The 14,097-nt window shown below is 45.5% G+C and overlaps 1 protein-coding gene across 1 annotated transcript in view; it reads right to left on the reverse strand.

The window, feature by feature from the left end:
- The window catches only part of MRPS5 (mitochondrial ribosomal protein S5), a 147,720-nt gene that overhangs the window by 90,808 nt on the left and 42,815 nt on the right, over positions 1 to 14,097 (reverse strand). Inside the window, exon 4 of the mRNA XM_019516174.1 lies at positions 11,824 to 12,054. Within this exon, the coding sequence (XP_019371719.1) occupies positions 11,824 to 12,054 (231 nt within the window). The remainder of the gene's footprint in view (positions 1 to 11,823; positions 12,055 to 14,097) is intronic.

Here is a 14,097-nt window from a genome sequence, read left to right on the forward strand (position 1 = left end):
ACTTCCCTATCCTTTGTATTCTAATCACTGCTTTCTATTTAGCAGCTCTGCTTCCTGTAGTCCCCTCACAGCATTTAATGAAGTAAGCCCTCTGCTTAAAAAAGCTTAAGGTATACATCTATGATTTAGTCAGTCTATAAAGATGCAAATGTACCCAGCCTTCTGCCTCCATTCATGCATTTGTTCTCAAAATAAAATAGGTATTCAGTCTATTTATAAAATAAAACCCACCTTTCATTTTCCAATGAAAGCTACCCAAATGTCAAGTTTGTCATTGACCACTGGCTCCTGTTTTCTGGGAAGCCCCATCATGCATTATGCCATCATGAAATCTGCAGTGCAAACTCCATGAAATGGTAAGATAAATGTTAAGTGTTTTTTCTTTTTACAAGCAATTTCTTAATGTTCTTATTTGATCATATCTCATGAGATATTAAATGTGTTTTGGAACACTGGCCATTATTAAAAATAACTTGCCTTATCAGCAGGGATCCTGGTTTTCTCCGTTTAAAATTGAAAATTCTCTTATTAAAACCCCCAAAATCCATGTTTTTCCACAATTAAAATGAAATGTCACTATACATAGACATATCAGTTGAACAGAACATTTTATTGATATACTTACAATTAGTACAATATACTAACCTGGTCTCTTTTTATGACCAGGTCACAAAGTGCTCAGATGCAGGAGTGGAGATAGATGTTATTTACTTGGACTTTAAAAAGGCTTTCAACATAGTGTCACACCCAGTTCTTACAAGCAAACTGAGTAGCTGTGATATGGATTTTTTCCCAATAAGGTGGGTGAAAAACTGGTTTATGGGACGCACCCAGAGAGTGGTGGTGGATGGGGCGGTTTCTCCCCGGAGAGATGTGGGCAGTGGTGTCCCCCAGGGCTCTGTCCTTGGACCAGTGCTGCTCAATATCTTCATCAGTGATTTGGATGAGGGGGTTGAAAGCACTCTGTCCAAATTTGCAGCGACACCAAACTATGGGGTACAGTTAACACACTAGAGGACAGGGAGTGAATCCACGCGGATATGGATAAACTGGGGAAGTGGGGGGATCAGAATAGGATGCAATTTAACAAGGATAAGTGCAAGGTGCTACGCCTGGGGAGAAAGAATCTCCAATACACCTACAGACTAGGAAGTACCATTCTAGTACCACGGCACTGGAAAGGGATCTTGGAGTCTTAGTCAACGCAAAAATGAACGAGTCTCCAATGTGATGAGGCTAACCACACTCTTTCTTACGTCAGTAGGTGCATCATGGCAGGTCTAGGGAGGTGATACTTCCTCTCTCTGTGTCATTGGTCAGGCTGCAGTTGGAGTACTGCATCCAGTTTTGGGCACTGCACTTCAAGAGGGAGGTGGATAACCTTGAGAAGGTTCAGAGAAGGGCTACTCGTATGGTTGAAGGCCAGTGGGTAAGATCCTATGAACAAACACTGAGGGACCTGAATCTTTCCAGCCTCTGCAAGAGAAGGCTAAGAGGTGATCTTGTGGCTGCCTACAAATTCATTGGGAGAGGCAGCAGGGAATAGGGGATACTCTGTTTACCAGGGTGCCCCTTGGGGTTACTAGAAATAATGGCCACAAACTAAAGGAGAGTAGATTTAGATTGGATATCAGGAAGAAATTTTTTATGGTGAGGGCTGCCAAAATATGGAATGGGCTTCCAAGGGAGGTGGTGCTTTCCCCTACCTTGGAGGTGTTCAAGAAGAGATCAGACAAGCACCTAGCTGGGGTTATTTAACCCCAGTGCTCTTTCCTGCCTAGTGCAGGGGTTTGGACTTGATGATCTACAAGGTCCCTTCCAACTCTAGAAATCTATGAAATTTAAAGCAATTTGGAAGCCTATCAGTGCTTCAATCACTATAATAAAATAAATTCTAAATATCTATATATTTTGGTGTTTGATTTGGGGTTTTTTTATCATGGAAAAATCAGAACTTCCCCTGCCCTCTTCACTTATCAGGATGTGGGTTCAGCTGTGGCTGTCCCTCACCAACTGCTTTGTGGCACTGAGAAGCTCTGATATGCCGGTGCCCTGCCCATGTCATTGCCCCTCACTCTAAAGCCACAGCCCCCCAAGCCCTGCTAGTACCCTTCACTACTGACCCACAGCCTTCTGGCCCTGTTGGTGCCTCTCACCTGACCCACAGCTCCCCGCCCCCTCCCAACTCCCCCAGCTAAGGGGCCAGGGACCCAGGTCTGTAGCCTCCTTGCTCCCCCAGCAGTGCTTGAGCCCTCGCTGCCACTTGTGGGAGATGCCAGCTGCTTTGGCCACAGCGGAGCATGAAGCCTGGCTCCCCCACCTCCACAAGTGGCATGGTTTAAGTGGAACACGGGAGGGGCAATGGATGAGGGTTGCCTGCTGCGGGCTTGGGGCTCTCCACCCTCATGCCCTCTCCAAAGGGGCCTCTGTGACTTAGTAGGCAGGACCCGGTGTGGGAGCAGTGGGGCTGGGAGGCTTGATATCAGTGCCAGGAGCCCTGCACTGCCATGGTGAGGTGCCCACTGCCCACCCAGCAGCAGTAGGGGGAGCAACTTCCTGCTGCTACTCTTGCTGCTGCCAGGTAGGTAGGGGGTGCCTTACCAGAGCAGTGTGGGGCTCCTGGTGGCGGCACCAAGCCATCCTGCCCTGCTGGGCCATGGCTGGGGGGGAGGGGAAAGGCATCAGGACAGGGAGCCATGAGCCCAGTGGCCAAACCACATCTGCTCCCACCCCGTGTGAAAATCTGGTGGGGGCACATGCCTCCCATTCCTCCTCCCGGAAACGCACACAGTGCTGGGGAGCCAGCCCCTCAGTGCCTGCTAGATAAGCCACCTGCAACTCTGCCCTGCTCCTCACCCAGGCCCTATGGCCACACATTCCTGCCCCAAGCACTACCTTGGCTGGGCAGCATCCCCAGCCCAACTCACTCATTATGAGGTCCTCAGTCCTGCCCCCCCATGTTAAAATGCAATGATTCACATTGTCCAATTCATTTATGCACTCAAAATGCACTTCTAAGTTTATGAAAGTAGGTTCCTCCTGCAGAGGCTCTGCAATGGCACAAAGACATTACTACAAAACTGGGTTCTGAACTAAAAGTCTATTAACCTAGATTACAGCTAGGGTGATAACTGACCACTATGCTGACTTGTATTTCAGCTTCAAGTGTCAGCAAAGAAGTTGCATTTTCCACCTTAAAAACATGGAAAGTTTTAGTCTTAAGTTACACAAAAAATTGCATCTTCTATACTGCAGGGTTTTTGGCTGCAGTCGTGTTCATCTAAGGACACAGGCAGGCAAGGTTCTTTGGGTAAATGTGATATCTTTTATTAGATCAATTGAGTAGTTGGAACAAAGTTCTTTGCAAGCTTTCAGGCACAAGCACCCTTCTTCAGGCATAGGGAGACTCCCATGAGTACTATGCCTGAAGAAGGGTGCTCGTGCCTGAAAGCTTGCAAAGAACTTTGTTCCAACTACTCAGTTGGTCTAATAAAAGATATCACATTTACCCAAAGAACCTTGCCTACAAAAAATTTAAAGTTCAGCCAATTCAGATTTGAAAGCAAGAAAGTATGCAACCGTCAAAGACTGGAACAAGCTACCTAGAGAAACTGTGCGATATCTATCCTTGGAAGTTTTCAAGAGCAGGTTAGACAGGCACTTGGCTGGGACTGTTTAGTCAGGGATAATCCTGCCTTGAGCAGGAGGCTGGACTAGATAACATTGTGAGGTCCCTTCCACCTTGACATTACCTAGATAGAAAGAGAAAATTGCTATCCTGAACAACTCTAACTATATATTAGATTGCTCTTACTCACACTGCTGTTAAATAAAATTATATGCAATACACAGGTGTACTGAATTCAGCTTAAAGGTTGTTATCAACCATTTATGGCAACAAGCAAGAAGCTCATGCAGAGAAATGTGTACTTAAGTTAAAGGCAATGATCCTAACACAGTTGGTCTAATAAAAGATACCACCCCAGGAAGTCCTTGCCTCTCACACACTTTCTGGATCATCATATGGCTACAATATGACCCTTACACTATCTAAGTACACTAGTGCATAAATCACCATAGGTACATCATCTTCCTCAAAAATGCACGCTGTTACTGAGCAGGAATTTAAAGTCACACAGATTATTCTTTATGAAGACATAAGAAATGTAGAATACCATCTTACTTTTTTAAATGTACTATAATTTAATCTTAGTCACATAACTCAAGACTACAAACTATTTTGAGAGGTTTTTTTAAATTCAATTAATGTTTTAATGTACATTTGTTTCAGTTTTTCTAATGCACCTAGGAAGCCATACAAGGACCACAATGATCAAAAAATGATCACAATGTGATCAAAAAGAGGGAGAGGGGCCAAGAAACCTGCCCGTCTCAGAGACATTAGGGAATTTCTCAAAAAGAAAAAAAATGCGTATATGCAATAGAAAAATGGTTCGGGATCTAGAGAAAAGTATGCTTATGCCAGATGACCTTCACCCGAGAGTGCTGAAAGAGCTGGCTGAGTTCACAGTGGTGTCTCTAGCTGGCCTGTTCAAGGAGTCGTGTAAATCAGGAGTTGTCCCTAAGAACTGGAAGAAGGCTAACGTGGACCCATCTTCAAGAAGGGAAAGAGGGACGACCTGCTAACTATAGACTGGTCAGTTTGACTTCGGTCCTGGGGAAGATCTTTGAAAAAATTGTCAAGGAACCATCAACCACAAGTTCGCATCTGGTGGCATACTGAGAAGCAACCAGCATGGCTTTGTGGAGGGGAGGTCATGCCTAACAAACCTGGTGCCTTTTTATGATCAGGTAATTAACCACCTGGACATAGGACAGGAGGTGGACATAATCTGTCTAGGTCTCAGCAAGGCCTTTGACACTGTTTCCCATGAAATCCTCTCAGTTAAGTTGGAGAGTACTGGCTTAGACCAGGCTACAGTGAGGTGGACTGGGAACTGGCTCAGCAGCCAGTCCCAACAAGTTGTAATTGGTAGGGTGGCCTCATCCTGGAAGACTGTCTCCAGTGGTATACCCCAGGGATCAGTGCTTGAGCTTGTGCTCTTTAACATCTTTATTAATGACCTGGATGAGGGAGCGAAAATCACAATGATTAAGTTTGGAGATGATACCAAGCTGTGGGAACAAGCTGGCACATCAGAGTACAAGTCAAGGATTCAGGAAGATCTTGACAGACTGGTCCTATGGGCTGAATAAAACGATATGAGGTTTAACAGGGACAAATGCTGGGTCCTTCATCTGGGTAGGAAGAACCCTCGCTATATCTATACAACGGGGGGTGGTCCACTGGCTGCCGCTGCATCTGAAAGGGACTTAAGGGTGTCAAATTGACCAAGGGATGAATATGAGTCACCAGTGTGACAAAGTTGCCAACAGAGCAAATAGAACTCTGGAGTGCATCAGCAGATGTGTTGCCAACAAATCCAGAGAGATACTCCTCCCACTCTATTTGGCATTGGTGAGGACACAGCTGGAGAACTGTATCCAGTTTTGGGCACCACACTTCAAGAAGGATGTGGACACGTTCAAAAGGGTGCAGAGAAGGGCTACCCGCATGATCAAGGGCCTGGGGTACAGCCCCTATGAAGAGAGACTTTGGGATCTGGGTTTGTTCAGCCTGAGCAAAAAAAGGGCGAGAGGCAACTTGATAGCCGCCTACAAATATGTCAAAGGATAACACCAGGATCTAGGAGAACAACTTTTCAGAAAAGCCCCCTGTGGGAAAACCCGGACCAATAGACACAAGCTGGTTGAGGAAAAGTTTCGGCTGGACATAATGAAAAACTTATTTTCCGTATGGGTAACTAGAATCTGGAACACCCTTCCAGCAGAGGTGGTGCAGTTGCCATCTCTGGTAAGAGGACGCTGGACAAATACCTTGTTGTGCTTCTTTGAACCCAGTTACCTCCTGCCCATGGCAGGGGACTGTACTTGATGATCTTACAAGTCCCTTCCAGTCCTTCTTTCTATGATTCTAAGGAGATTCTTGTCAGACCTTTCCCTAGTTATGAAAAAAGCACTGACATTTTTAAATAGGCAATGGAATAAAATGCAACCTTTTTATGTAAGGTAAGTGAAAAGTAGATGAGAACTGAAAAGTGTTTCCAATCCTATGTCATGAGCTAAATCATTCAGCTTTAGACAGAAAAAAAGTGTTAATGAATGATTTATATGTTATAACCACAGTCAGATTCAGGAAAAGGGATGGGAAACAAAGTAATGGGGGAAGGAGAAGTTCCTCCACCCTACAATATATTAAGCCTTTGCATTTAACTAGTTCTAAAGCAACCTGAAAGCATTTTAGTCCTCTCCCAACTCAGCATGCCACTAAGTTTACCTAAATTTGACTTCAGAACACACTGCACCAGTGCGTACCTTTTCCACTCCGTAGCTTTTGATATGAAACAGTAACATTAAAAAGGGCATCATCCACTTTGGGGAAAAAATAAAAGCACATTTCTATTTGACAAACAATGTTCCTTCCACACTTACAAACATCACTTAATATTACAATAAAAGTGTTTGCTGGAAAGAAAAATCCACTGTTTTTTCAGCTTATACTTGACTGCCTTGTGGTTGAGTCAATTTCCTTGTTTTCCCTTCCCAATAGTCATTTAATCTATTTCAATTAATAAGACAGTACTTATTAAAATTACAGAAGAGCAGAAAATAGTACCGAGTTTTAAAAAAAGGTTAGCAAATACTATTCAAAGGCTGCTTTTAGAAATTGAAAAGTTTTGAAAGCAAATTAAAAAAAAAAAAAAAATCAAGCTGTCAATGCCATTAATATTTTATCAGTGGTATTTTTACCTTTTTGTTTAAACTAAATATGCCTATTATGGCACCAATCCTATGAACATTTATTCAACATGACCATTAGTCACACTGAAATTAATGGTACCATTCATGGTAATAAAACTAAGTGTGCATATAAATGCTGTTAGCAAAAGTTTCCATTTCTTCTGATGGAAGAATTTAAAATATTTTTGATCCGTGTACATAAGAATGTAATGGGTGACTGTGCACTTAAAGTACAGAGAAGTGGAGTCTGCAAATCTGTGGTCTATTCCCTACTTGCCCAGACTTGAGAGCTGACTCTCCAAATCACCAGCTTCTCAAGTCTCATCATTTTCTATCTGCAAAACGTGGAGAATTATGCAATGAATTGACTTGTGCAAGTGAATGAGTATCACTGCCCTCTACTGAGTATTTCTTTTAGATTTAAAGTGAAATTTAAAGGAACAATTTGAGCATCTCTAACAGTCAATTAATAAAAGAAATACATTCTATTAAACTTGGAGGAGCTGACCAGACAAATAAAAACAATGCCCTGCCCCCAGACCTAGGAACTGGAAGGCAGGCAGAAACAAAATAAGAATAAACATAGTGGGTATTATACCTTGGGACAATAATACAAAAGTTGATATTCTGGTATTTCACTAATGCAGGCCACAAAAATTATGCTAAATAAATTCAACAAGAAAACAAAGCCAGGGAGGTACTAATGCTGAGAGATACACAAGAGAACAGTTGAAAGTAATGTGAACACAAATTTACAGGTGATAAAACTGCAAAAATGACGAGCTTATTTTGGTCCTGGTTTGCAAGGAAAAAGACAAAACTTCCAAAAAGGGAGGAACACTCCCTCTTTCTACAGTTTTAAATTAATATTTTAAGATGTTTTGCATCAGCCCCTGACAGAAAGTTATCTGAAAACTTTACGAAAGTGAAGGAAATCATAAGGGAAAGCCCACCAAACAGAGAGACTGGGAAGATGAAAGAAATATTAGAAAACCTAAATCCATATAATTTTGTCAAGGCCCTACATATTCTGAAATTTTGCGCCATGGTATCCACCACCCCTTGCTCCACATGTGCTCCAGAATTCAAAGGCTTACTCTGGAAGATAAAAAATAGCCTGCAAGTCCTGATTATGTGAAAAGAGGCTGGAAAACATGAATCAAATATAATAAGCACAGTGATGTCAGAGTCTGCAGAGAGCCTGAAACAACAGTGCTTACAAGTATGAATCTCTCATAAATCTCAGTAAAAATACCTGCATATAATAACAGCCTTAGTTTGTCTGTCTATCCATAATGCTTTATGAGCACTCTGACTGGTTGTCTCGGCAACCAATCACAATGCTGACTGAAACAACCAATTGAAGTGCTCTGCACAGACAGACACATGGTGGAGTGCTGCCATGACAGTAGGGATTGAGCGCTGGAGTGGTGGGACAAGACCAGCTTTGCTTGGCCACCACCCTGCTTCTTGGAGGCAGTGGCGGTGTTGGGTGCTGGTCACCCCCTGACTCTGGCCTTGCCGCTACATCCAAGGTGTGGCCTCACACCCTGTCTTCCCCTGGCCCTGCTCCTTCGAGGCAGCAGTGGTGCTGGCCAGCTTCATCCCTGGCACAGGGGATGCAGGGGATGTCAGGGACAGACTGGCACGGTGGAGCACTGCCATGATGGAGATGGAGCAGGGGGGCAAGCCCTGTGCTATGCCGCCAGCACCCTGCACTGCTGCTGCCTCCAAGGAACAAGGCTGGGGCAGGGGCCAGGCCACCCCTTGGATGTGGCAGTAGCATGGGGTGCTAGCGGTGGGGAAAGCTTGCCCCCACACTGCTCCTGGCAGGCGGCAGTGGTGTAGGATGGTGGGTAGCAGCGCTCCATCCCTGTTCTCCCCCTTCAGCAGGGATGGGGAGGAGGCGGGGAAGAGGGGAGGAAGGGAGAGAGAGAGGGGAGTGGGATGCGGAATAAGTGGTTTCTGGAGGCAGTGCAGTCCAGAAGAGCTAACTATTTTAAAGAAACCTTACTCGAGGGTGCAGGAACAAACCATCCCAAAGCTCAGGAAGAGTAACAAGTATGGCAAAAGACCAGCTTCGGCTTAGCAGGGAACTCTTCAGTGAGCTAAAACACAAAAAGGAAGCTTATAAGAAGTAGAAGCTTGGACAACTGGATTAGGGAGGAGTATAAGAGGATTGGCTCAGGTATGTAGGGATGAAATCAGGAAGGCCAAGGCACAACTGAATTTGCAGCAAAGGATGTGAAGGGTAATAAGAAGGGCTTCTACAGGTATGTCAGCAACAAGAGAAAGATCAGGGAAACTGTAGATCCCTTACTGAATGGGGGAGGCAACCTAGTGACAGCTGATGTAGAAAGCTGAAGTACTCAAGGCTCTTTTTTACCTCAGTCACCACAGGCAAAGTCAGCAACCAGACTACTGCATGTGGCAGCACAGTTTGGGGAGAAGGTAAGCAGCCAAGAGTGCTGAAAGAACAGGTTAGGGACTATTTAGAAAAGCTGGATGTGTACAAGTCCATGGGGCTGGACCTGATGCACCTGAGGGTACTGAGGGAGTTGGCTGATGTGACTACAGAGCTGCTGGCCATCATCTTTGAAAACTTGTGGCAATTGGGAGAAGTCCTGGACAACTGGCAGAGGGCAAATACAGTGTCCATCTTGAAGAAAGAAAAGAAGGAGGATCTAAGGAACTACAGACCAGTCAGCCTCACCTCAGTCCCCAGAAAAATCATGGAGCAGATCCTCAAGGAATCCCTTCCTAAGCACTTGGAGGAGAAAGCGATTAGAAACAGTTAGCATGGATTCACCAAGGGCCAGTCATGCCTGACCAACCTTACTGACTTCTAAGATGAGAGGACAGACTCTGTGGATGTAGGGAGAGCAGTGGACATGGTACACCTAGACTTTAGCAAGGCTTTTGATAGTTTCCCACAACATTCTCATCAGCAAGCTAAGAAAAGTCCAAGTTGGATGAATGGACTGCAAAGCATATGGAAAACTGACTGGATTGTTGGGCTCAAAGGGTAGTAATAAATGGCTCAACTTCTACTTGGTAGCAGCTGGTGTTAACTGGAGTGCCCCTGGGATTGGTCCTAGGGCAGTTTTGTTCAATATCTTCATCAGTGATCTAGAAGATAGGGTGGAGTGCATCCTCTGCAAGTCTGCAGATGACATCAAGTTGGGTGGAGTAGTAGATATGCTGGAGTGTAGGGTTAGGATTCAGAGACCTCAAAAAATTGGAGGATTGGGCTAAAAGAAATCTCAAGAGGTTCAATAAAGATAAGTACAAAGTCCTACACTTAGGATGGAATGATCCCATGCACTGATACAGGTTGTAGACTGACTGACTAAGCAGTAGCTCTGCAGAAAAGGACGTGAAAATAAGCAATATGAGCTAACAATTTGGCCTTGTTGCAAAGAAGGCTAACAGCATACTGGGCTGCCTTACTAGGAGTGTCACCAGCACACTGAGGGAAGTGATTGTTCTTCTCTATTCAGCACTGGTGAGGACATATCTGGAGTATTGTGTTCAGTTTTGGGTCCGCCACTACAGAAAGCATGTGGATAAATTGGAGAGTCCAGCTGAGAGCAACAAAAATGGTAAGGGGGCTCAGGCACATGACTTCTGAGGAGAGGCTGAAGGAACTGGGCTTATCTAGTTTGTAGAAGAGAAGACAGAGGGGGAATTTAGTAGCAGCCTTCAACTACCTGAAGGGTAGTTCCAAAGAGGATGGAGCTAGACTGTTCTCGTGGTGGCAGATGACAGAACATGGAGCAATAGTCTCAAATTGCAGCAAGGGAAGTTTAGTTTAGATATTAGGAAAAACTCTCTTGTGAGGAGGGTAGTAAAGCACTGGAACAGGCTACCCAGAGAGGCTGTGGCATCTCCATCTTTGGAGGTTTTTAAGACCCAGGTAGGCAAAGTCTTGGGTGGGATGATCTAGTTGGGGATGATCCTGCTTTGAGCACGGGGTTCAAACAGATGACCTCCCGAAGTGCCTTCTGTTAGGGTGACAATATTTGGATCTTAGAGAGCACTGGATTTGCAGCTGAATACAAGGCATGACCTGTGGCCTAGCACAACTGCTAACCACAAGGCAGAATGATATATTAAAAATATACTGCAAGATGCTTAGGCAACCAGATTTTGAATGCTTATGCTAAGCCAGCTATTTGCTTATGCTAAGTAACCATTTTAACTGTGTCACCCATTTTCTGAGGAAAAAGCAGCAAGTGTGAGTCTGTGTGCTGTGAACCAGCTACAGTGAGAAACAAGATAAGATACAGGGGCCCAAAAAGGGTGGAAGATGGTACAACCTGAGACAAAAAAAAAAAGAGACTGGAATGTGAAAAACAACATGCAATTGATAACAGAATCCAAAGATGAACATATGCAAAAAGGTGAATAGCAATTGGTGAAGAAGCCTCCAGAAGCTTCCAGGTTTTGGTCCAAGTCTGCCCATTGACTGAAGAGCAGGAATCAAGGTCTTAGACATGCGCTTACAGCAAAAAGACATGTAAATAAATGAAATGCATAAGCAATTCCATGCTAATTAAGCAACCAGTAAACAGAGGAGGAGCTTAAGATGGGAGGAGAAATGGGTGGAACGTAAGGCAGGACAAGGAGTAGGATAAATGTCAATGAGTATAAACCAAAGTGTATAAATATGGGAAAAACTATTGTTTATTGCTGCTCCCTGCATTCTGTCAGTGTGGGAGCTCACCCGAAGCTGTCTCCATTCTAATAAAAAGCTGTTGCAAGCAATGTGTGCTGGTGTTTGCTCCCTGCTCTGCTCTGGCTAATGAGTAACAGGATCCATGAGTAATTGGACCGTCGCCTCCCTAGTCGTTGGGCACCGCATGGAGTTGGGGTCTAACACCTTCCAACCCTAATTTTCTATGATTCTACAAATTATAAATTAAAATTAAACCATGGGAAAGTATGGATTCTTTCTCCATTTTTCCCCTTGCTCATTAAAGTAATTGTCCCCCTTCTTACCTCCATTAGGACCAGGGTCAGGAGGTCCTAGACTTATGCCCCCCCAGGATCGTCCAGTCCATCCTCTCCCTTTCTTCACCTTTACTTTTCTTCTTTTTTCCCATTCAACCCTCCGACGAAAAATTTCAGTTTGAATCTCCTTTTGCTCTCTGTTGCTTTGGGAAATTGCCTGCATTCGTCCTTCTACCATCACAGGAGAATTGAGACCAGGCCAAAGAATTCCGGAAAGCCCTTGAAAATATCAAAACATGGAAAAGATTTTTCTTGCATTTTTTACAGATTCAAGATTATAACTCAACAGCCTAAAAGTTAAATCCAATAAAATGAATCCAGTGTTCTCATGAATTTCAACTGCCTCCACGGACCAGAACTTGTAATAAAACTGGCACTAACTGAAACAGGACATCATCATCCAGACTACCTAACTGAAAGAGCAACTCATTTAAATGCCATTCTGACCCCATGGAAATTAACAGACATGTGTTGCTAGGTCAGGGTGGGCAATTACTTTGGCTGGACGGCTGCTTAAAAAGATTTGGTGAGCTTTCAAGGGCCACATGGGTAGCCCCACCCCTTGACAGTTGCCCTACCCCCTGGTTGCCATCTTGGGACCAGAAGTCCCGTCCCCTAACCCCTGACCTTCACTACCAGAAGTTGTCCTTTCAGGAGGTGGGGGGGGGGGGTGCCATCTCAGAACCAGAAAAAAACTAAATCACACACGAAAAGTCAAACACCTACTATAATATATTTTAATTTTATTACAAAAACTAGCTAATTGCCCGTCAAACACGACAGGGCGGAGGGGGCTGGGATGGAGTGCTGCCCCATGCTGCCAGGGTTCTGCCTCTTGCAGGGAACTGTGGGGGGGAGGAGGCCAGCTGGCCCTGGCTCCCCCACCCCCCGTCTGGTCCTTGGTGCAGCTTAGGAATCATGACAGCTCTCCCCCCATGCTTGGAGCACTCTGATTGGCTGTTTCCATCACCCAATCAGAGCACAAATAAAATGTTACAGACAGACGAACTGACAGACTTAGGCTTTTATAATATTAGAATATTTTTGTCATGATTTGCATTTGCATAGTGTATATAGAAACTACTGCATAATAACTCAAAAATAAAGTCTTATTCTTGTATAGTGCGCATGGCTCTGGCTGGTGCTGCACATTGTGGTGAAGAATCCAGCCGTTGCCAGGCTGCCTCTATTGCCGGCGCTCCCCACCAGGCATACGCAGCCCCTCCGCACTCATGTGCCACTGGAGGGAAGCTCCATGGGCTGGAGCTGGCAGCCTTCACTGCCCTCTGTAGCGCAGGCCCTGGGACTCTGTGGGGAAGCAGGGGCCGGGGCTCCCCTCCACTTCTGGTGTATGTCCCAGGACCTGTGCAGCAGGGAGCTGCGAAGTCAGTTGGCTTAAGCCCGTGGAGCTTCCCTCCAGTAGCATGAGAGTGTGAGGGCTGCACATGTACAGCAGGGAGCACCAGCAATAGAGGTGGCTCGGCAGGGGCTGTGCTTCTCACTGAGATGTGCAGCGCCAGCTGGAGCCATGCGCTGCTGGGTCCCAGACACCTGTGCTGGACACGAGTGCTCCTGCTTGCTGCTGCAGCTTCCACCTGTGGGGTTGCACACCATGGAGAGTGTGCGTAGGGGGGCAGGGTTCCCACACTCCCCCACCCTCCCTCACAACAACATCCTGAACACCCGAGCTCCATACTGTTGCCAGTCTCCCTAACGCAACACCCCCCCCCCGAGCTCTGCGCGGCTGCCAGCCCCACACTCCTGCCCATCTGCAGCTCCTGCCTCTGCTGCTTCCATACCTGCTGCCCAGAGCTGGGAAAGCCAACTAGATCTCTCAGCAGCTGCAGCAGTGGCAATACCAGTCCCACTTGAAAGCTGTGTGCTGGCCAGGCTGGGCCCTTCTGCCCATAAGGGTGAAAGTGAGGCACAACAGGGTATGCTGGTGGGGGGGTGTGTATACATGGGCTCCTCGCTCCCACCCTCATGGGCAGAAGGGCTGAGCAGGGTACAGTTCATGGGTGGGCACTGCAGGCCGGATGAAAGTGCCTGGCAGACCGTATTTTGCCCGCCCCGTGCTAGGTCTACTTAGAAGAAACATTATAAACTAAAAATCACTGTAAAAGTGCAAGATCGTTCTTGAATCCTATGATTATTGACAAGTTTACCTTCACCAAGAACCTGCCCTTTATTGAGATCCTTCCTTATTCTTTTCTTTGTCCGCTTTCCTCTTCCTTTCTTTGGTCTCAAAGCAGTGTTTGCCAG

Source organism: Gavialis gangeticus, unplaced genomic scaffold, assembly GCF_001723915.1.
Source record: "Gavialis gangeticus isolate Ggan-Ray unplaced genomic scaffold, GavGan_comp1, whole genome shotgun sequence".
NCBI lineage: Eukaryota > Metazoa > Chordata > Crocodylia > Gavialidae > Gavialis > Gavialis gangeticus.